This window comes from Phacochoerus africanus, chromosome 4, assembly GCF_016906955.1.
Source record: "Phacochoerus africanus isolate WHEZ1 chromosome 4, ROS_Pafr_v1, whole genome shotgun sequence".
Lineage (NCBI taxonomy): Eukaryota > Metazoa > Chordata > Mammalia > Artiodactyla > Suidae > Phacochoerus > Phacochoerus africanus.
Genome location: NC_062547.1, coordinates 83081804 through 83106659, shown reverse-complemented (window position 1 = coordinate 83106659; position 24856 = coordinate 83081804). Strand labels below are relative to the sequence as shown.

At 42.7% G+C, this 24856-nt stretch overlaps 1 protein-coding gene across 4 annotated transcripts in view; it reads right to left on the bottom strand.

Moving 5' to 3' along the window:
• ARHGEF28 (Rho guanine nucleotide exchange factor 28) overlaps positions 1–24856 on the bottom strand; it is a 340195-nt gene that overhangs the window by 67455 nt on the left and 247884 nt on the right. For all 4 annotated transcript variants that reach the window (XM_047778093.1, XM_047778094.1, XM_047778095.1 and 1 more), the window contains 8 exons: positions 17775–17830; positions 16462–16510; positions 13994–14138; positions 13795–13922; positions 12412–12552; positions 9729–9976; positions 3701–3823; positions 1851–1968 (listed from right to left, as the gene is read on the bottom strand). In XM_047778093.1, the coding sequence (XP_047634049.1) occupies positions 1851–1968; positions 3701–3823; positions 9729–9976; positions 12412–12552; positions 13795–13922; positions 13994–14138; positions 16462–16510; positions 17775–17830 (1008 nt within the window). The remainder of the gene's footprint in view (positions 1–1850; positions 1969–3700; positions 3824–9728; positions 9977–12411; positions 12553–13794; positions 13923–13993; positions 14139–16461; positions 16511–17774; positions 17831–24856) is intronic.

Here is a 24856-nt window from a genome sequence, read left to right as displayed (position 1 = left end):
CCAGAGAGAGAACTGGTTGGAAAGATCCAAGCGAACTAAGGAGATGGCAGTCCATTCAGCCCCTATGACCACCCTATCTGAGGAGCGATCAGTCACACTTCTCATTTCCAACACACAGCAGGCAATCCGTTCATGCATTCTACCTGGAATTTGGCGTGAGATGATTCTCAGAGGGGCACGAACTGACCTAACACCATCTGACAGAGAGAATATAACCGTAACACAAACTGAAAGTCTTGATTTTGTTTTCATTCTTTTACTAAGAACAAAATGATGAGGCCTTCCCCTTTCTCTTTTTTCTTTTTTTGACTGTGCCCACGGCATGCAGAAGCCAAGGATCAAACCTGAGCCACAGCAGTGACAACTCCAGATCCCTAACTGCTGGGCCACCAAGGAACTCCAGACTTCTCTCTTTATATTGTGCTTATATATTCTCTTATGTTAAATTATAGGAAGCAATAAAAATGAGACATAAGGGGCGCTCCCGTCGTGGCTCAGTGGTTAACAAATCCAGCTAGGAACCATGAGGTTTCGGGTTCCATCCCTGGCCTTGCTCAGTGGATTAAGGATCCGGCATTGCCATGAGCTGTGGTGTAGGTCGCAGACATGGCTCGGATGGATCCCAAGTTGCTGTGGCTCTGGCGTAGGCCGGCGACTACAGCTCTGATTCAACCCCTAGCCTGGGAACCTCCATATGCATGGAAACGGCCCTAGAAATGGCAAAAAGAGAAAAAATACAAAAAACAAAAAACAAAAAAACGAGACATAAGGAATCGATGCCACCATTCCTGCCTGAACTTAGGTCCTATCCTAATGTGATGAGAAAAAATGGAAAGACTAAATCACGCATTTCTACCCCTTCTGAAAAAAAAAGGATGTTAGAAGTTGACTTTTCCAGAGGGGGCCTTTATGGTCTCCACCATTTTCAGGATCTCCAAGTCATTTGATTACAGCCAAGATCATAAAAATAGCTCCCCCTTATTGGGCACCTTAATTACACCAAGCTGTGTACTGGGCACTTTCTGAAACAATCTCACTTCATCCTTTATAACAAGTCCATAAGATAAGGACTATTATTCTCCTTAGTGGAGGAAACTGGCCCAGCTTGCCCAAGTCATTTCATCCACTTGCCCAACTAATGATCGGCAGAACCAAGGATCTGCAAAGCAAACACAAGTTTACACAAGGCCAAATCCAAGTCCCTGTTAACATAATAACTTCCACCCTAATAATGTACTCCAGATCAGTCAGCTAGCTTGAGGAACAGGCATTTTGATCTATCCATTCGCCACACTGATATGTCTACGGATAGCCTGTTCTGTACCAGCCACTGCATTAGGTATTGAATCTAGGCCCCTCAAGGAGCTTATAGTCCAGCCTTGTGCATTAATAGTCTCTTAGGAGATGCCCAGATGTTGGGCCCTGGAACTGAATGAATTGCCAGAGTCAAAAATGGTCCCTCCATAAATCTTTCTTGATCTAATAAATCACCACTTGGGGGAGCTGAGGATCAATCGCATGTTTCATCAGACTGCTGGGGAGAGACAGGAAGATGAAGAGGAAGAGGTCTTAGGGTCTGGATATGGGGAAAATATAGACGGGAAAGGCAGGGTCCAAGTATAAGGAAGCCTGCTTGCCTTGGGCTGCTTGGAAAAATTCAGGCTATTGGCCAAGATACGTTATGACAGGCAACTTTTCAAAATGGATCCAATTCGTAGGCTTTATGGTTTTTCCATAAGGAAAAATCTTATGAATCAGAGGACACAAGTATTGATAGCTATTTACAACACTTCGGCTATGGTTAAAACCAATGAAAGAGGCAAATGTTTGTCCCAGAAGTCATCACTCACCCTTTGTGTACTGCAGTATCCTTTCCACCAAGACAGGGTATTTCGTAATGCGCTGAGTGACCAGCAGAATGCATTCTGGAATTCCTCGCCGTCGAGCCAAAAGATTACTATTTCGGAGCTTAAAATGTACACATACATATATTTTTTTTAATATACACAAACTCTACCTGATTTTCTTTTTAGGTAGAAACTTTAATTACACAAAGACTCTGCCACACTATACTTCTACTATATAATATGCAACATCAATTAAAATGACGGTCATTATACGCTGTCATTAATTTCAATAATCCAACTCTCCAAGATTGAGAAGTTTCAAGTTACTCTGATGTACTTACAGTTAATTCCAAAAATGAGCAAGTTTTAATACTTGTTAGTGCTAAGATTCATGAATAGCAAAAGTTTTTAAAAATACTCAGAAATTAAAGTTACATTTTGTACCTGAGTTTGCAATTAACTATTTGTTTTTCCAACAGGTTTTTTTCTACATTTGTTATTAATCATCATAGCATAAAGTTTTCTCTAATCAGGACAACATTTTTTCTCATAATCTCAAAGCATTCTTTTCAAGTTCTCAATACACGTGCACAATTTTTTTTTTTTTTAAGAAGACTGGTAGCATTTTTTTTAAATTGTAGATAAAAAACTTTAGAACCCATGAAGCTCAAAATGACAAATTTCTTCAATAAATAAGCTAGATGACTTAAAAAAAAATGAGATGGGGGGAATTCCCGTCATGGCTCAGTGGTTAACGAATCTGACTAGGAACCATGAGGTTGCAGGTTCGATCTCTGGCCTCGCTCAGTGGGTGAAGGATCTGGTGCTGCTGTGAGCTGTGCTGTAGGTCAGACGCAGCTCGGATCCTGTGTTGCTATGGCTGTGGTGTAGGCCGGCAGCTACAGCTCCGATTAGACCTCTAGCCTGGGAACCTCCATATGCCTCAAGTGCGGCCCTAGAAAATACAAAAAAAAGGGGGGGGGGATGGGGAGCATTCAATTGAAAGGAGATTTAAATGATATGACCCCCTTGTGCAATATACGAAACTTGGTCAAATCCTGATTTAACCAATCTGACTTAATGAAATAATCAGGGAAATCTGAATACTAGCCAGCTGTTTGAAGATATTTAAGGAGTTCCCGTTGTGGTGCAGCAGAAACAAATCCGACTGGAAACCATGAGGTTGAGAGTTTGATCCCTGGCCTCACTCAGTGGGTTAAGGATCTGGTGTTGCTGTGAGCTGTGGTGAAGGTCACAGACATGGCTGGGATGCTGCATTTGCTGTAGCTGTGGTGTAGGCCAGCAGCTGTAGCTCCGATTAGACCCCTAGCCTGGGAACCTCCATATGCCGCAGGTGTGGCCCTAAAAAGACAAAAGACAAATATATATATACACAGAATTATTGTCTATTTAAGAGTAATAATGCCACCGTGATTTTTTCCTTCCTCTGGCACTATGATTTTTTAAAGATATATTGTTCAGAGATACAGGTTATATATGAAATGATGCATGTCACAGACTTGCTTCAATTAATCCAGTGGGGGTGGGTTGGATTCTTTGTTTTTACTGTGGTTTTTTGGATTCATCACTCGTCAGAGCATGAAAAAGCTTCATAGAGTATTACAAAAGTGCTCAGATGTTTGGAGAACACAACTTCACAAATATAAGATACGAAAACAAATGATTTGGGAGAAATATTTTACCAACACAGAAAAAGAGACTATCTATTTTTGTCACAACCCTATCAATTCTCTCATCCCCAAAACACACTCACACCTGAGACTCAGTTGGATCATGTAGGAAACAAGCATGAACTGGCTTACCAGTTTGTAACAGAGATTTAAAGTACTTGCCTTAATAAAATTCTGGAACTTTTTATTCTGCTGGAGTTCTTTAAAGAGGCTAACAGCTTCTTTGTGATGGCTACAGAATTCCCCATATATTTTCTTCATTTTATTTGCATTTTCTTCTGAAAACTGAGAAGAATAACATTTTAGTGCTGGCTTATAAGTTTAGTCAATTCTAAACACTGAAAAGAACATGCAATTTTCATCTATTTTGATGCATTCTTTTCAAATAAAGAATAAACATCCTGGAATTTCCAACCACAATTATTTCTCTTCCCCAGACATTTTTTTTAAATTAAAGGAGGAAGAAGAAGAAGTCATGAGGTAAGAAGAAGACGTCAACCTAATGTGATTATATTTTATTGAACTAACTTGATTATCAATATCCAAATGAAAAACACTTGATATCTTCCATTTTTTTGTGTGTTTGTATGACTTTATAATTTCAATTTATGTCTTAATTCTGTTATAGATTGAAGGAAGGGTAAGGGGATCCTTGGGAAGACTGACATTACACTGGCTAACTGATCATGTCCATGAACTCAATCTTCAGTTGAGAATTTGACTTTTGTCATCACAAATAGATCAAGATGCAGGCTGTCATTAGCCAAGTGACAGAGAACGAGGAGTAATCAGAAGACCAATTTATTAACTGATGGACATGAGTAGAGATGTGAGCTACATATTTCAATAATCTTGACCTATAGAAAAATCTCTGTAGAAAAATCTACATGGGAATCAACTTGGAATCATAAGGTGGTTTGGAGAGAATTAGCTGAATTATTTGAATGACAGTGTTTCAGACTCTGATGACCCTGGGTATATATGTCTATGTTGAAGGTCACTGCAATAGAAACCAGAACATGGGAGTTCTCTTTGTGGCTCAGTGGTTAATGATCCCAACCAGAATCCATGAGGATGCGGGTTTGCTCCCTGGCCTCGCTCAGTGGGTTAAGGATCCAGCATTGCCATGAGCGGTGGTATAGGTCACAGACTCGGTTTGGATCCCATGTTGCTGTGGCTATGGCTGTGAGCTGTAGCTCTGATTCGACCCCTCGCCTGGAAACTTCCATATACCTTGGGTACAGCCTTAAAAAGCAAAAAAAAAAAAAAAAAAGAAAAAAAAAAGAAAAGAAAGAAAGAGAGAAACAAACCAGAACACACCTACACCTCCTTAGAAAGTACATTTAAATGTACAACACTCTGGTCTTTTCAGTTTTGCTTACATTTTTATCTATGCTTGAGGCCAACACTCGCAACAATAATACTTAGGTACAAATATAACAAAACATGCAGGTCTTATGTGCTGAAAACTGCACAATGCTAGTGAAAGAATTCAAAGAAGACTTAAATAAATGTACCATATTCATAGATTGGAAGGCTCTCAACACAGTAAAGTTGTAAGTTCTCCTCAAGTTAATATACAGGTTTAATTCAATTCTTGTCAAATTGCAACAATTTTTTGTAAATATAGACAAGAAGTTTCTTGAATTTATGTGAAAAGGTAAGGGAATTAGAATAAAGACAATTTTGAAAAAGAATAACAGTGACAGCTCAATCTACTCAATTTCAAGATTATATAACAATTGCAATTATGACTGTGGAAGGACACACACAGATTGATGGAACAAAACAGGAACCCAAAATGCCCAACGGATTTTGACAGAGGGCAAAAGCAATTTATTGGAGGAGGGACAACCCATTAAACAAATGATATTGGAGCAAACGAACATCCACAGACCAAAAAAATAACCCTGACCAAAGTCTCATATCTTATACAAAAATTAACTCCAAGTAAATCACAAACTTAAATGTAAAACATAAAACCATAAAGACTTTAGGAGAAAATCTTTGGGATCTCAGGCTGGACAAAGAGTTCTTAGACTTGAAACCAAAAGCATGACTTATTGGACCTTACCGGATTATAGAAGTTATAGACTTAGAGAAAGCATTTACAAACCACATATCTGACTAACAGCTAGTATCTGGAAAATATAAAGAAATATTAATACTCAACGGTAAGAAAACAATGCTATTAGAAAATGGGCAAAAGAGAAAAACAGCCATTTCACCAGAGAGGATATACTGATGGCAAATGAGCACTAGAAAGATATCCAACATCATAAACCACTGGGGATTTGTAATTTAAACCTCAAGGAGATATCACTACACATATCGAAGAATAGTTAAATAAAAAATACTGAAAGCACCAATTGTTGGTGAAGAGGTGGATAAACTGGGTTACCTTTCCATTGTTGCCAGGAATGTAAAATGGAACCACCACTCCAAAAAACAGTTGGTAGTTTCTTACAAAATGAAACATACACCTACCAACCATACAACCCTGACACTATACGCTCAGGTAGTGACCCTGGAGAAGTGAAATGTAAACATGCCCACAAATCTGGGTGTGATTGTTTAGAGAAGCTTTATTTCCAATAGCTCAAAATTAGAAACATCCAGATGCCCTTAGACAAGTGAATGATTAAACAAACTGTGGTACATCAATCCATCAATAAAATTCATCAATAAAAAGGAACAAACTATTGACATACACAGCCATTGAGATGCTTGAGAGAATTATGCTCAGTGAAAAAAGGGCAACCCAACAGGCATTTACGGTGTATAATCTATATAACATGTACATAATTTATATAACATTATTGAGATGGCAAAATATAGAAAAAGGGAACAGATTAGTGGTTGCCAGTAGCTGGGGACAGGAGGAAAGTAGGGGTGGCTATAAAACCACCAGAAGAGGAATCCTCATGGCAATAGAAAGAGTCTGTGGTTTTGCTGTATCACTATCAGTAACCTGACCGGGACACTCTATTTGAGCTCTGTAAGATTCTACCATTGGGGGGAAAATAATTTAAAAATGCTAAATCCCAGACCCAGTCCCATCTAACAGCACACCAGGGTTGGGAGCAAAGGAGTCCTCCTTCTTAACAAGCTTAAGCACATTCTTAGGTACCAGAAGTTGGAAAACCACTGCTCTATCCAACGTCATTCCACAAGTTCACAAGTTCTCCCAACACCCACAAGTTCCCACGAACTAGACTGCCATCATATTCCAGCCCAGCCTCCCAAGATCCATGCAGCATCCTAGGTTGGACTGTGGGATTTCCCCAAACGCTCCCAGACATCCTTCGACAGCTGGCTCTTCCCCGTTCCCACAGAGCGCCACTCCCACAGCCATTGTCTGAAGATTTTGCTAATATATTCTTCAGGAGAGAACTTTATTTGCATAGCAGGGGAAGGAATCCTTTGCCATACCCACCAATAGGAACACAAAAGCCAACTTAATCCTCTTCTCTGAATACCAAGAATCTTCCCGCAGTGGAGACGTCTGTGCAGCATCTAAATGACTGCCAGGCTCACCCCATGTCATGGCCAACTTCCCAAACCTTGTTCTCAACTTAAGCCCTGCTTTTATCCACACAAATTAAATAAAATATAGAACCAGTAAAGATGGGAAATTTTTGTTAACTATGAAAGTGACATAAAAACAAAAATGTTTTAAATGATTTGAATCAAAAGTCATGACTGGAGGTTCTCTGGTGGTGCAGTAGGTTAAGGATCCGGTGTTGTCACTGCTGTGGCATGGGTTTGATCCCTGACCCAAGAAGTTTCATGTGCCACGGGTGCAACCAAAAACAGTAAAATAAAAAAAAGTCATGACTTGTTGTATCAAGGAAAGACAGATGGGTGCAAATACCTTCAAACGATAAAATAATCTTGCACTTCATTTCTGAATGCACTCAGATTCGAGTTCACAAACATTCAGACATCTTTATTCAAATTATCTTGCAGGAGTTCTCGTCATGGAAGAGACAAATCTGACTGGCATCTGTGAGGATGCAGGTTTGATCCCGGGCCTTGCTCAGTAGGTTAAGGACCCGGCGTTGCCATGAGCTGTGGTGTAGGTGTAGGTGTAGGTTGCAGATGCAGCTCAGATCCCGTGTTGCTGTGGCTGTGGCTAGGCCAGCAGCTACAGCTCCCATTTGATCCCTAGTCTGGGAACCTCCATATGGCGCAGGTGTAGCCCTAAAAAGACAAAAGACAAAAAAAAAACTGTCTTGCAAAGTACTTTATAGTCTCTTAACCTCACAGTGTATATGTTTTAGGTGAATTATGAAGACAGAACAGGTCCAGGTCTTTAAAGATAATATGCAAAGCAGATAATGCTTTGATTAAAAACTTATTGCTAATGTGGATTTTTACATTGGTAGACACGTGGAAGCAGATTTTGGACAACTGTCAGGATTCTTTTCTTTTTGTGCCTTAAAAATACTTGTTTTTACGTATATTCCACATCAATGAACTTAACTCCCCAATTTTTAGCATACAGACCAACAGCTGAACTCCACTGGTGTGTGTGACAGGGTGAAATGCGGACAAAATCAGTATTTTGGAGGTGACATTTTGGCCTCTACCTAGAGAAAGCCAAACTAAGGGGAGTGGGTATGGATCTCTATGCCTTTCCTCAGATGCTGTAAGGGGCTTTTGTAACACGGCATTGGAGTGAACTCCTGGTGTGTTTTTCCCAAGTAACCCATTCATTCAGTAGTACCAAGCACTGATCTAGGTGCTGAAACACAGTAGTAACCAAACAGACAAGACTCTCTACCTCACTGGGACTTACAAACTAGAGAGATGGTAGAAAGCTTCCCCAGAATGTCACTGTAGATGCCTCAGGATATCACAGTCTTCACTCAAATCCCAGCCATGCCATTTATGAGATGTGTGAACTTGAGAAAGTCATTACTTCTCCAGGCCTCACTTTAAAGGAAACTAATATCAACCTCACTGTTGTGAAGGTTAAGTGAGTAATAAAATGGAAGCGTTTTTAAAGTGTCCACCATATTCAGGGCACTAGAGACCTGTTATTTAACTTCTGTATTAGCATGTTTGAAATGGAGAGCCTCTTTCGGAAAGACCAGGAGGCAATGCAAATTATCAAAAGTAAGATTTTTTTTTTTTTTACTTAGGAGAGTGGCACAGCCCATTCTCACTGATGCTTCAAATATCCCCAGCACCTAAAAAAGTGCCTCCTTTTTTTTTCCTTTTCTTTTATTTTATGGCCACACACGTGGCATATGGAAGTTCCCTGGCTGGGATCAAATCTGAGCTGAAGCTGCCAGCCTACGACACTGTCACAGCAATGCCAGATCTGAGCTGCATCTACAACCTACATTGCAGCTTGCAGCAATGCCAGATACTTAACCCATTGAGTGAGGACAGGGATCAAACCTGCATCCTCATAGATGCTAGTCGGATTCTTACTTAACCCAATGAGCCACATGATAGGAACTCCAAAAAGTGCCTCCTTTTAGTGGGATTTGCTCATTTTACCCATCCCCAGGCATGAACTTGGGGGCTCTCATTATAATAGATCTGCCCCAAGCCTCTTTTTTTTTTTTTGTCTTTTTGCCATTTCTTGGGCCGCTCCCGTGGCATATGGAGGTTCCCAGGCTATGGGTCGAATTGGAGCTGTAGCCGCCAGCACACACCACAGCCCACGGCAACCCGGATCCTTAACCCACTGAGCAAGGCCAGGGATCAAACCCGCAACCTCATGGTTCCTAGTCGGATTTGTTAACTACTGAGCCATGACGGGAACTCCTCACGCCTCCTAAAATGAGACAGCTCTTATCCAGGAGATACTGGTGAAATATCATGGGCTCCCTGGGATAGGCATGTAATTAGAGAGCCCATCACATGAAGAAGTCTAAGTAAATTCTCATAAGGGATTCACTTGTGCCTATGAACTGAAAACAGTGATAGGGCCAGTGATGATCCAGCCATCCTGTGACACATGGGAGAGCCAGTCACTGCCCCCCACCCCACCCCCCCCCCCCACCCCCAGGACCTCAGTCCTACACACCAACACCACAGAAAAGGAAACCAAGCCAAACCCACTCATCAATAATCATAAGAAATCTATTCCAGCTCTCTGTAGGCTTTGGACACTCTGGAGAGTCTGCTCACCGTTAGGTTTTGAGGTTTTAGGACTTTTTTAAACCTTTCTCACCTGTTGTACTAGAATATCTCCGATGCGGTTGATGACAAAATTCCTGTCGTTGCCAATACAGGATTCTTGCCTTCGCTCCTTCATACTATAGAAGAAATGCCTGTGGATTTCCAGTAACTCATCCAAACAGGGGAAGATTTTATCCACAGTGCTGTGGTCCAGCTGCAGCTCCTCTTTCATCCCTTTCCTGAAGATCTCAGACATGATGAACAGGGTCTGGATGTGATGCATTTCTGTTTGCATCAGCTCTGAAACAGGTGAGCAGAAACAAGCTTTTAAAAAAAACCAAGGATCGTTGGATGCTAACTAGACTTATTGATTCATTTTGTAATATATACAAATATTGAATCATTATGGGGTACACCTGAAACTAATATGTCAATTATACCTCAATTTTTTAAAAAGTATCCCAGTTAATCTAAACTAGTAGCTAAACACTATGTTGTACGAAAAATAAAAAAGAGGGAATGTTTAGGAATAATACTCTCACTATTAAAGTCAGCATTGATTAAACATTTAATGTAAGCTCAAAATATTAAACTATTCTCGGAGTTCCCATTGTGGCTCAGGAGTTAATGAACCTGACTAGTATGTATGAAGACGCGGGTCTGATCCCTGGCCTCGATCAGTGTGTTGAGGATTCGGCATTACCGTGAGCTGTGGTGTACATCATAGACGTGGCCTGGGTCTGGTGTTGCTGTGGCTGTGGTGTGGGCCGGCAGCTACAGCTCCGATTAGACCCCTAGCCTGGGAACCCTTTTTAGGGCCAAACCGTGGGTATGGCCCTAAAAGACAAAAATTAAATTAAATTAAACTATTCTTTTTCCAGACATTATAAGAGGAAATGTATAAGTCAAGTCTATATATAAGAAGCTAACATATCAAATGCTCATAATATAACCAGCTCACATCTTTGTCCCTTCACAGCTGGGAACCGGGTTCCATTTTCCCCTGAATGTTACATAAAATACAGCTTAGTTGACCCCTTTTCTTTTCTCTCTCTCTTTTTTTCTATTTTCTTTTTTTTTTTTTTTGCATTGAGTAGGAGCACAATTAATTTGGCGAACTACACTGAGTTAAATACAATGAAGTTCCTCAGTGTGTACAACACCAGGTCCTTTCTATTACTAGATCTGTCTCCAAAATTACTCTTTTTCCAGGAGAAAGCAATGTGTCCTGATCAAGGGACATCAGCAAGAAAGTAAAAAGACAACTCAAATAGTGGGAAGATGGAGTTCCCATCATGGCTCAGCAGAAATGAATCTGACTAGGAACCATGAGGTTGTGGGGTTCAATCCCTGGCCTCGCTCAGTGGGTTAAGGATCTGCCACTGCCGTGAGCTGTGGCGTAGGTCGCAGATGCGGCTCCAATCCTGCATGGCTTGTGGCTGTCTGTGGTGCAGGCTGGCGGCTGTAGCTCCGATTTAACTCCTAGCCTGGGAACCTCCATATGCTGCAGGTGCGGCCCTAAAAAAGCAAAAATAAATAAATAAATAATGAAATAAATGAATAAATAAATACATAAATAAAATAAAAGAGAGACAATGGGATTTTCTACTCTGGTGCAGTGTATTAAAGGATCCAGCATAGGTAGCAACTATTGTTTGGATTCCATCCCTGGCCCAGGGACTTCCACATGCCCTGGGTGAGGTCATTAAAAAAATTTTTTTTTAATAAATATAATAAGAGAGACAAAGAAGAGAGAAGGAAGGATTTTCCCTTGAGTACAGACTTTCTGATCCAAAGGCCATGCTGTGAACTACTCTGTACTGTCGTTCATCCCAAATGGGTTAGATTATTTTTAATAATATATGAAATCAATAAATAATGAAAAATTACTATCTAATAGAAATTGCATGAGAAATACTAAAGGGGACAGCATCACCCTTTCCAAAGGAACTCCCACCGCTGCAGCCCTAGATAGATTTCCCAGCATGAGCACACATCAGCTCATTGGACCTGCACAGCCACCGCCACATGCAGGTGAGAAGGGGCCCTCAGCTTGCTGGACTTTGTGGTTCATGCTTTGCACACACAGGATTAGTGCCAACTAAGAGCTAGTCTCGTCTTTAAAGGAAGTTATCTTCTTGAACCACTTCTTAGCATCTACTTTATACTTTAAAATTTTTTAAACTTCAGTTTTTCCTAACCAGCCTATAATTTGACTTCCCCTATTTCAGACTAACTTGATCCCAAATAGCAAGAAATAGGAAACCCTCCTGCAGTTGAATCCATACTCAAGACTGCGGCACACAACCACACAAGGCCCTAATCAAGCTGCTGCCAGTCCCACTGTCTATGTGAGTGGCAGTCCCTGGTGTGATGACAGGGCCATAAGTACAGCAGCCTTATCGACCTTAACATATGTGAGCATTCCCTGTGATTCTTATGAGAGGAGAGGTAAAAGAATGCCCTAAGTAAACTTGAAAAGGCTAGAAGAAATAAAATTTGCTCTGTCCCAGCTACAAACAATGCCTCATTTAAGCCTCACGACATTGAACCCCAACTATCATCCCCATTTTACAAAAGGAAAAACTAAGGTCCAGGTCAGTTAAATATTTTATGAGACCAAGTAATCAGGACTTGGACCCAGGCTTGAATCTAGGTCTGTGTGGTTTCAAATTCCACGCTCTTTCCTCTGCACCACGCCGCTGCAGCCCAAGAAGCATGTTTGCAACGCTTACCAAAAATGACGTCCTGCCTTTTGATGACATCCTTCTCCTGCTTACTACAAAATGAGGGGTCCACCACCAGACTCCAAGATTCTGCTTCCAACTCCTGGGCGTCACCACTGAGGTCACTCCACAGAGACGAATCCACGACGTCTAAGTTGGGTTGAAAAGAGAAAAGCCAAGAGTGGGGTAACACACATAACCTGAACACATCTTCCCAAATGCCCGCGTTTATGGATCATCACCCTACGTAAACCTGCTGTGCACACAGAAACAACTCAGCCAAAACATTGTTGATGTGGAGTTGAAACATTTGAAACCAAACTAGGGCAATGGTGGAAATCAAGACAGCTCTCCTGAAAGCAAAGCAGAATCAGATGTTAAAACAGTGATTGTGTACATGCAAAAAAAAAAAAGGAAAATTCTTTGGTTTGTTTGATTTGGCTTGCTCTCATTTTAGTTTTATTTTTGGTAACCTGCAGAGTCCACAGTATGCTCACAGAATCTTGAACCCTCTGATTTCTTTTACCCTGGGTTACTCTGCACCATTTAGTCAAAGCTCATGTTGTGTCTATCTGCTTCATTTGCACTTTACCTGGCTTGCTGTCCTTCCTGGGAACATGAAGCAGGTGTAAGGACTCGAGTCATGGGAGAGTACAGATTCTTCTAACAGAATTTCACACACACCCCCCCCCCCCCCGCCCCGCCACACACACACACCCTTCAGGAAAACTAAATCCTCTTTATCAACACAGCACTCCTTAGATTCCAGCTCAGAGAAGTAAAGAGGCAGTGACAATGGATTTGAAACAAACAGATTCCTGGGGTAGAGTTTGCTCCTTTCTCTCATCACGACTCTCTTTTCATTTGGTTTTCCTTTGCTTATAAATGCAGCGTGGATATAACATGCAATTCCCCAGACTGTCCTACCCTACAACATATTTTTTTAAAATGGCTTTTATTCCTCCTTGAAGTAGGAGGCAACAGATGGAGATAAATCCCACAGAGATCCAAGCAAGCTCAGTCTTAAGTAAGTGAAACACATATTTTTAATGCATGAGCCTATCCCAATTCACCAACAGCGGTAAGACTTTTTCAAAGAACAGCAAGCACACCACGTACTTCTCTCTCTTCATTATGTTTATGACATACTCTTTGGGGAATATGGCCATTTAAAAAATATATCATAGTTCCTGGGTCACTGTCCAGAAGTCACTTCCAGGGCTACATTTTCCTTCTTTTTATCAGAAGAACCTGGACCTTAAGGACACCATGAAACAGAATTCTTTTCAAAGGAACAGAAGCATATGTTTCAATTTCATATCCTTCAGAAAACATTCCTCTTAGCAAAGGCTCACAGAAACACGAGTAAATGCCAAGGCACCTTCTCCTCACCTTCCATTAAGAGGGAGTCGGTGGAGGGAGATGAACCCATGGGCTGGAACAGCTCATCAGAGTGGGACCTGCTTCTCCAGGTGCTGCCATCACTCTCAGACTCCAGGGATGTCCCCAACCTCCTGAAGCTGGAGGGACAAGAAGAGTCAGCCCAGCAGCGGCTCCGAGACATCCGGGCATCAGACCTCCCAAGCCTTACCTTTCCAAGGCAGTGCCTGGGACACTCCTGGACAGCGGGTGGACCTGGCTGGCCATTTCCTTTCTCCCCGTCGGCAACCCAATAGGCATAGAGGAGGAAGGGTGCAGGGAGAGACCAGGCGGTGGGCCGTCTCTAAATGAAGAATCTGGAAATCAGAACAGATGCTTCATGGGTTTCCACAGGGGGCAGTAATCCCAACGAGCACAGGGAGTCACTTCAAAGCCACGAAGCTGAATGTTCCAATGGCCTCTTCTAATGTCACATGCCAGCCTTGAAAGCAATCGCCCAGCCACATCCCAACACCTGCTTCAAATGTCCCTTCCAGTTCCCACCCTTCTGGTACCCAGGCTGGAGGCCTGCCTCAGCACATCCACTTGGAGATTGTGGAGAGCTGGGGTGACACAAACAAACAGGAGACTGGAATGGGGAAATACATGGACTGCTGCCCATAAACCACTGCTTGTACTCCTCAGAGCCAGCTCTAAATAGATGCAAGGTGTTATTAGCACTATTAACAGAATGCACATTGGGTGTATAAACAATCACACACACACAGTGCATCAACAGACTAGAACAATGCTGGCAGGTCTGTTCTCTGTGCTATAAGAATGTCAGGCAGGTAAAACCTACAAGCCAAGCTGGGCTGTCCTCTCTCACCTAAAGAGAAGGAAATGGTGCTCCAGGACCTTTCTGGTCAGAATGTTAGGGGCATCCATGCATTTGCATTTCACGTGTACTAAAAGTACCTCTCTGAAAATATTTCAGTCATCTAATACTACACCTTTCTCAAGTAATGGGGGAAAAACACTCAAACGGAACCCCAGGATATTAGAAAGGAATTTACACATGGATGAGGTAATTTTACTCTCATGACTCCTAAGTTAAGAGAGGGAATAGACAGTATTCTATCGCTGTGAGATGCTTTTTAAATCTTTTCATGCTTAGCCTTATGAAATTGAGGGGCACCTTACAGTTGAGGTCACAGGGACTTCTGGTGAAGAAGCTGGGGAGTAAATAATGTCACACTTATTACTGCTTGCACTAGTTTACCCTTGTGTAACATCACACGCAATCACGTCACCATCAATTTGCTTACTTCACCGACTTCAGTTCAAGTGCTTTTTAAAACACCGGTCACACCGTTGCAGCATTGAAATAATAAGTGACCACACACTTAAAACGCCTGCCACCAGGCAAGCTATGTAATATTGAGGCAGAAGGAACTGCAAAATTGCTTACAACACAGCAAAGAATTTTCTAACTTAGGACAATGGTGTGATTGACCCTTGTGTACAGTGTAAAGAATGGCAAAGTCTCCCAACTATCTGAGAGAAATTGTTTAAATTTCAACAATGTATAACTCAAGAAAAAAAGAGAACCACTGAGCTTCATCATAGGCAAACAAAATGCAGGCGTGTTCTGAAATTTCACCATCATCCTGATGGAGCTGATGAGATCATGGTCTCAAGCATGGCTACTAAAAAGTACCAGGTTGGGAGTTCCCGTTGTGGCTCAGCAGAAATGAACCCAACTAGCATCCATGAGGATCCGGGTTCAAAACCTGACCTTGCTCAGTGGGTTAAGGATATGGCTTTGCCGTGAGCTGTGGTGTAGGTTGCAGACCAGGCTCAGATCCCGCGTTGCTGTGGCTGTGGCATAGGCTGGCAGCTGCAGCTCCAATTCAACCCCTAGCCTGGGAACTTGGTGTGGCCCTAAAAAGACAGGAAAAAAAAAAAGAAACAAAAACCAAAAAAAGAACACATAACTGGTTGCTCTGATGACAGGCTACAAAGACTGTTAGGAATCTTTTTTTTTTTTTTTTTTTCCCATTTTTGGCCACCCTGTGCCATATGGAGCTCCCAGGTTAGAGATCAGATCCCAGCTGTAGCCATGATCTAAGCCACAGCTGCAAGCAATGCCAGATCCCCAACCCACTGTGCTGAGCTTGGGTTTGAACCCACATCCCAGGGCTCCCAAGAGGCCACTGATCCACTGTGGATCAGCGGGAGCTCCCTAACTTTGTGATTCTTAAGAAGTGTGTGGCATATATTTGTCGAGACAAATATGTGCTACGGCTAGGAAAACAAAATTATGTGCATTTAATGAAGTGCTTCTCTTTCCCCCCCAAAAGGTTGTTATCAATAGCACATTTTATACTAGTCTACATCTCAGAATTGAGGCAACATCATAACATCATGAATAGAGGCAACCTCCTCTATTCAGCTCTCCCTAAGATCAAAGATCAAGTAATATAGAAAGCACAAAGGCTATTAGGCTGCCAAAGAAGCTTATGCCATTCTCAACTTCTTGTATAACTAAAAATGATGCCAATTTTGTCCAGCATATGCTATGAAAGAAGGAATAATTGGGAAAACGAAAGAACCAAAGGTGGGGGTATTTTACATTGGAAAAAATGTGCAGTACGTATGAAACTGAAAAAAGTTCTTGCCATTTTCCACATCACTTACTTCCAAGGATGGTCTGTGGTTTGTTCTTGTTATATTTCTCTTGGAATTTCTGTAAAGAACATTAGACACACACACAAATAAGATCAAAGCACCACTGAGCTACAAGATGTCCATCCAGTTACAACAAAACAGGCTTTTTAACTAATCATTTGCATTGTCATTTAGTTTTAAACAAAAAGGAATTCAAAGCAAAAGACATAAAATGCATCAAAGAGAAAAATGTTATGGTGATGAAATATATGAGGAAGGTGTCTCATCAAGCTCCCAGCTTCAGGAGTTCTTGTTGTGGCTCAGTGCTAGCAAATCCAACTAGTATCTGTGTGGACTCTGGTGGGATCCTGGGACCCGCTCAGTGGGTTAAGGATCCCGAGTTGCTGTGGCTGTGGCATAGGTCAGCAGCTACAGCTCCGATTTGACCCCTAGCCTGGGAACGTCCATATGCTGAGAGTGTGGCCCTAAAAAGATGAAAAATAAAAAAAGATCCTGCTTTAGTAAAATCCTGGGGGACTGAAAATCTCCAGCTCACATGTCACGATCAAGGCTCAAAACGGACCTCTTATCAGAGCTGCCTTCCTCCTATTTGTTCTCTCTGTTCCTGGCTATTCCTCCCACCTGCAGGATACAACGACCTTGAGCACTGAAATGTCACCTTCAACTCTGTGACCTGACACAACATGAGCTGCAAGTAACACAGAGTCAGGGACTCCAAATTTCCCTCTGAAGGACCATCATGCTCACTCATCATGCATTTCACACAGGGCTTGAGCAGGGGAGAGCAAGCAACAGGATGTAATGCCTCCAACAACTCAAGCCCACCCCCTCCCCCCAACACAGAGCACTTACTCCAGTTGGGTGGGCCTCATGCTGGGGTCCCAGGACCCACAGCATCACCTGGGAACTTGTTAGAAATGCAAATTCTCAGCAGCCACCCAGACCTACTGGATCAGAAATTTCCGGGAGCAGGGCCCAGAAATCTGAGTTTTAATGGGGCTTCTAGGTGATTCTGATGCTGGCAGATATCTGAGAATTACCGCTCTAGACTTCATATGCTCAGTGTTTGTGTGGGTGAACTAAGCAGGTCCTGACAGAAAGCCTACCCCCCTCACCCCACCCCACATCACACAACACAAAGGGAGCTTTCCCTCTGTTTTTGTATAATTTAAGTGAATAAGTGTACACCTGGAGCATGCGTTATTTTATCACTACAATGACCACTTGAGAAATACATCTAATCATTAGTAACTCTGAACAGAGAACAAATAGCAACAATCCATATACAGGCAGATAACATTCGCACACGTCTGAGCGATTACCTTGTTACACGGAGGGGCGGCGTCTTTACAACCCTTATGTACATTTACATTACAGTCTGAAACAAAGGGAAAAGAGAGACAAGTTTCCATCTTATTTAAGTTGATCTGAAATGCCTAAGACTACATCCTGCTTTTAAGGGTCATTATAACACACAACCATTAAAAAATATTTAGAAAACTTAAAAGGAAAGAAAATTATTATTATTATTATTATTATTTTATGGCTGCACCCGTGGCATATGGGGATTCCCAAGCTAGGGGTTGAATTGGAGCCCCACGCCAGAGCCACAGCAACACAGGATCTGAGCCACATCTGCAACCTACAGCACAGCTCACGCAATGCCAGATCCTTAACCCACTGAATGAGGCCAGGGATCGAACCTGTGTCCTCATGGGTACTCATTGCTGCTGAGCCACAACAGGAACTCCAAGAAAGATATTTAAGTCACATGGTCACCCACTGCTGGAGCAGAGCACGTTGTTAATATTTTAGTTTCCTTGGAGATATTTGTCTCCGTTTGCACAAGGTTTTGTTTTTTTTGTTTGTTCGTTTTGTTTTGTTTGTCTTTTTGCTGTTTCTAGGGCCACTTCTGTGGCATTTGGAGGTTCCCAGGCTAGGGGTCAAATCGGAGCTGTAGTCGCCGGCCTACATCAGAGCCACAGCAACGCTGGATCCGAGGCACGTTTGCAACCCACACCACAGCTCACGGCAATGATGGATCCTTAACCCACTGAGCAAGGCCAGGGATTGAACCTGAAACTTCATGGTTCCTAGTTGGATTTGTTAACCACTGAGCCACGACGGGAACTCAAGCACAAGGTCTTATTGATTATGAAACCTGAAATCATGCATGACATACACTTCCATGTCTGCCTGAGAATTCATTTACCACTACTTGCCCTATATTGACAAGGGACTTCTGACCTTTGGCAACCACCCACTCTCATACTAGGTAAAACAAGAGGAGGAAAGAAAGAAAAATGCACAACAGTGTGAGGAAAAAAAAAAAGTACTGGGAGCTCCCGTCGTGGCTCAGTGGTTAACAAATCCGACTAGGAACCATGAGGTTGCAGTCCCTGGCCTTGCTCATTGGGTTGAGGATCCGGCGTTGCCATGAGCTGTGGTGTGGGTTGCAGACGCAGCTCCGATCCCACCTTGCTGTGGCTCTGGCGTAGGCCGGTGGCTACAGCTCTGGTTAGACCCCTAGCCTGGGAACCTCCATATGCCACAAGAGCGGCCCAAGAAGTGGCAAAAAGACTAAATAAATAAATAAATAAATAAAGTACTGTCAGGCTTTAAGAGAATTCCTACTAACTAGAGGAAAACCAAATTCAAAGAGAAAATTTATCAACTTGCCTAGCTTCTACTTCATGAAACAATGTGGCCTCATCTCACTGGAGAAAGTCCAGGCACACCTGGCCTGCCCCTTCCTGCCCACAGGCTCAGAGACCTCCCTGCACTGAAGCTGCTGCCTGCCAGGCTGCTGTCTTTTTGCCCTCGGTCCCCTGCCACCACACACCAGCACTGCAACACCCTCATCCTCCCACCTTGGCCTCTACATGCTCTGTATGTGATGGAGGAGCCTCTGGCTCATCAGAAAGGTCATCAGAAAAACCCTACGGCAGGGGTAGAAGATCTCGCTGAGGTCCATCAAAACCACCCTGCAGAGCCTGTAGCCCCCTGAGAACCCAGCAAGACATTGAACCCACCCCCTTCCTCCCACTCTAGCTCTGCAGAGGCATCTAGCCAACACCTCAAAGGCCAATGGCAGAACCCAGACCACTCCATGTAGTGGTCCTACTGGTGGACATGGAAATCAGATGGCTCTCTTCTCATTCCAGCACAACAGAATGAAAGGAAAAGGAAAAAAGTAGAAGCTAGAAAACACCACAGACCCAAGTTATGCTGAAAACTCCCTGGGAGAGGGAGCCATGAGTATTACAAATCCAGAAGAGAAGAGAAAAATCTGGATATGTGAACTGCATCCTCCCGAAGAGACTCAACATAGACAAGAAATAGGATCAAAAGGCCATTCCACGCCAACGGGACGAGGAGGAAGTGGAGCTGTGTGAGAGGAGAAAGCACTACATGGAAAGAAAAAGAGCAAGAGCCGAATGTAAACCAAACTGAGAAGAACCGATGCGACAAAGTATCCAAGCAGTGCTATGACACTGAACTTGAAAGAGTCCCTCCAGAATATGAAGACAAAGTAAATAATCTCAAACAGAAGATGTCAGACAAAGATGACAGACGACACTTCTCCACGGAAGAATCAGAAAAATGAGATCAGAAGTGACAACTGACAGCTACAACTCACAAAAACTCCTGTGAAGTTTCAAAACAACTGAAAAGGTAACATAGAAGGTCTTACTGTTTTCTAGGGGAAAATCATTAAACAACACCTAGTCTCTGACAATATCCATATGACGAAAAAAAATGAAATCTTCAAGCATCTAGGCAGAAAAAAGCAGATTATCAACAAGCGAATGAGGTCAGGCAGCCCCCTGACTTTACTATTGTAACAGTAAATGCCCCAATAAAAGGGACCAGTGTTGACAGAGCCTTGAGGGGAAAAGGTTTGGCTGAAGAATTTATTTAGCCAGATAAAACTGGTTTTATTTTTTAAAGGAGCAAAGATATACCCTTAGATATACAAGAGTCCAGAAAACAGATTACTCCAATAACCTCCTTGAAAAAAATTACATGAAATGCTATTGCCTATGAAGAGCAGAATCAGTATTAAGAGTTCAAGAATGGATTAGCTTTATTGAAGAAAATAAAAAAGAGCAAAAGGGAGCACTGCAACCAAACTAAATGATCACATGTAAAAAATTATTGTAAGTAGAGAACAAGATATAAATACCAAATTATTGTTGAAATAAAAAATTATTCTTGAGCTGCTTGAGAAGCAGCTTCAATGCAGGGAGGTCTCTGAGCCTACGGGCAGGAAGGGCAGTGAATTCAGTATACTCATAGAGGCTTGCAGGGAGGTGGAGGGGAAGGGGCAACTGTAAGGGAAATATGAGTATTTAATTATAAGACTTGCACAGCCTTGAAGTTATTATTAGTAGATATTAAAAGAACATAACTTGCCAAATCCCAGAGAAGATAAAAACCAATAACACGTGGTCTAAATAGCTAAACCAGACATCAAGGAAAACAGCAAAGAATGATAAAAGAGAACTGATAGTTGTAAAATTAAATGTAAATAAGGGAAAAACCCTCATTATAAAGCAAGGTCTCTCATTTACACTACAGATTACCTACAGCTAAATTAAAGACACACATCCTAAATCGAAAACACAGAAATAGTTGAGAGAAATACAATCCAAAGGAAAGCAAGAGGAATATTAGCTTTAGACAAAGTAAAATTCTTGCAAAAGGCATTTAACTGCAAGAGGGTAATTTTATGCTTGTAAAAGTTAAATCGGCAATGAAGCAGTGATTAGTACACTGTGCACCCAAATAATGTAAGATCAAAATATAAGCAGTGTGGGAGTTCCTGCTGAGGCACAGTGGCTTCGGAATTTAAGGTCACTGTGGCATCACAGGTTCAATCCACAGCCGGTTAAGGATCTGGAGATGCCACAGCTATGGCTCAGATTTGATCTCTGGCCTGGGAATATGTGTGTGTGTGTGTGTGTGTGTGTGTGTGTGTGTGTGTGTAGTGTACCTATATAGTGAATGTACACACATATATATATATAGCGTACGTATATATAGCGAATGTACATACATATATAGTGAAACCTATTAATAAATATGGAGAAATTTATAGAAATACAGTGTTTATGGAAAACTAGCAACTCAGGTTTTAATATAGAATACAGATACCAAGATTTTGAACATTTATGTAATTTGTTTATATCATGTCATGTTTTTAAGATCATAAACCTTCATCTTCACAATTAAAAAAATACATCCATGAAATAGGATTATTTACCAATATCAGCAATTTGCACATGTCATACTCTCTTACTCAATATAAAAAACTTAAAACTTAAACCAAAATTTAAACCCCCAATACTCCTCTTCCCAAAAAACTATAAATCTTAAAACTTCTAAAAAACTGTTCGTTAAAGAGGACATTGAATACGTATCTGAACTCATTCTAGAATTTAATCTAAGGCAATAATCAAAGATGTGGGCAGTGATATGTACAAAAGAATGCTGTGACATTATTTATGTTGTGAAAAGAAATTGCAAAGAAAGTCTGAAATGTAAAATAAGGAACAATTAATACGTTTGATATCATCAAGTAAGACATTAGCACAAAAAGCTGAGTTTTTAATAGTTAGAAGGGACTCCATTAGAATATGAACAGCGGCATTCCTGTGATGGCTCAGCAGTAAGGAACCCTACTAGTATCCATGAGGACGCGGGTTCGATCCCTGGCCTCGCTCAGTGGGTTAAGGATCCCGTGTTGCTGTGGCTGTGGTGTGGGCTGGCAGCTGCAGCTCTGATTCAATCCCTAGCCTGGGAACTTCCATATGCTGCAGGTGTGGCCTTAACAAGATAAATAAATCAAGAACAGCAATTTCCACTAGGTGGTAAGTCAGGATAAGCTTCAGTTTCTCCTTAAACCCTGTATCTTCTATGAATCCTACTGCATTGAAACTAATAATAATAATGGCCGTTTTAAAAGCTAAATATGTCCTATGTACTTTCAGCGCTTTTCATCTTCCGCTAAAACTTCCCTGACAATTCATTTGACCAACTTAGAATGAACCAACATACTCTGCCCTCCAACAACCTGCCCTTCAGTGAGCCCTCAGCTTTCCATCAGCCAGTAACCACAGACGGGTGTCTAAGGGCCCAGCCTGGAGAGAGGGGATACAAAAGAACCACTGTGTGACTACAGACCTCCCAGAACACAAAGCCTATGCTGGAAGCTGAAATCAGCAGAGGCTGTACATTCCCCAGGATTAAATGGGATGATAAAGAGTCTAAGTGTGTGTGACGTGCAGGAGCTTAGGCCACAGGGGGCAGAGAAGCCCTCCTAAGACGAGGCTAGACATCTGGCTGATGTAGAGGCCTAGGAGGGACTGAGAGACAGGAGCTTATCAAGAGAGAGGGGGAAGTTCCCATCGTGATGTAGCGGAAATGAATTCGACTAGGAACCATGAGGTTGCCGGTTCAATCCCTGCCCTTGCTCAGTGGGTTAAGGATCTGGCATTGTTGTGAGCCGTGGTGTAGGCTGCAGATGCAGCTCGGATCCCACGTTGCTGTGGCTGTGGTGTAGGCAGTGGCTACAGCTTGATTAGACCCCTAGCCTGGGAACCTCCATATGCCTCGAGTGCGGCCCTGGGGAAAAAAAAAAAAAGGACAAAAGACAAAAAAAAAAAAAAGAAGGGATGGGGCAGGAAAGCACACACAGTGGGAGAAAAGGACAGCAGGCCTGGCAAGGCCTCTGGGCGTAAACCAAGGCTGAAGAGGGAAGTAACAGCAGGACCAGCCAGCAGGAAGCAGGTAGAGCTGGACACACATCTGAAGAGCCTGGGCTTAGTCCAATAAACAAGAGAGAGGTCCTCAACTTTATGTGGGCAGATGGAAGCAGTGTTCCACTAAGATGAACGTGCTAAAAGAATCCAGAATAAGCTGTCAGTGAAGAAGATCCTGGGAGAGAGTGGAAACTAAGACAGTCGGCTGTCAGCAGCCCAGAGGTGATGATAAGAAGCCACCGGAGGAGTTCCCATCGTGGTGCAGGGGAAATGGATCCAACTGGGAACCTGAGATTGCGGGTTCGATCCCTGGCCTTGCTCAGTGGGCTAAGGATCCAGCGTTGCTGTGAGCTGTGGCGAAGATTGCAGGCAAGGTTTGGATCCTGCGTTGCTCTGGCTGTGGTGTAGGCCGGCAGCTATAGCTCTGATTCAGCCCCCTAGCCTGGGAACCTCCATGTGCCGAGGGTGCAGCCCTAAAAAGGACAAAAGACAAACAACAACAACAACAACAACAAAAGAAGCCCTGGGAGCAGGGATAGTGAGCAAGGAAATGAAAGAGGGACCATGTGGACTGAGATGACAGAAGGGAAGAGGAGCTGCCAGTCCACATGCCCAAGGTTCGAGCTGGTACCATGAACAGAACAGAAAGAAGGGCCTTCTGCATGTGGGGTGTGAGGTGGGTTTTAAGACACACCATCCAGAAAACCTCTGGATAATGACGCCCACAGATCTGGAGTGACCGGGACAGTCTTGGCATAATTACCAAAAGGGGCCACAAGTTCCCTGGGCACGCAGCCCCTGGACAGATGGCAGTAAAAAGGGAGGGATAAAGAAGTGAATCTGGGAAGAAGAGGTCTATGTATCGCCGCTTAGAGCAAAAGGTTGGGTGACTATACTTAGAAACAACAATTGCGTTTGGACGGGACTCAGAGTTAGGAGAAAGGAGACAGTGCAGGCGGTTAACAGAGGAGTCGGTGCCATGGAAAAGAGGACACGCGCCCAAAGGAAGGGACGATAAACACTGATACAGGAGAGAGATCAGTGCATCTGAGAACAGGAATGAGGAAGGGGGCTCAGACCTGGCTAGAAAGTGAGTCTGAGTTTCCATCAAGAGCAGGACTTCTATGAAGCAGTAGAGACAGAGGGCAAAATGCTGGTGGTTAAGGAAAAAGTGGCAGAGATGGACACAGAGCCCTGAGTGGAGGTCACCCAACCTGAGTTTGTCTGAAATGAGGGGAGAGCAAGGTCGTGGATGTGGCCCAAGGGATCCCGTCCTGTGAATGTGAGAGGAGCCACTGCCTATGAAACGCAGGTGTCACACCAATAAACTGCTGACGGGAAGTCAAGCTGGAAACAGTCCACACCCACCATGGGAGTAAACGTCTAAAAAGTCCGAAAATTCAATCACAGCCAAACAGCCTGATGCTATTTCAGGTCCCATAAAAGAAAGGAACCAAGTCTCCAAGGAAAGCAAAGTTCAAGCTGATGTGAAGCATCATCAACGACAGCGTGAATGGACACATTTAAATTTTTTTTTTCTTTTTTTTTTTTAAGGGCCACACCCACCGCATATGGAAGTTCCCGGGCAAGGAGTCGAATCGGAGCTGCAGCTGCCAGCCTACACCACGGCCACAGCAACG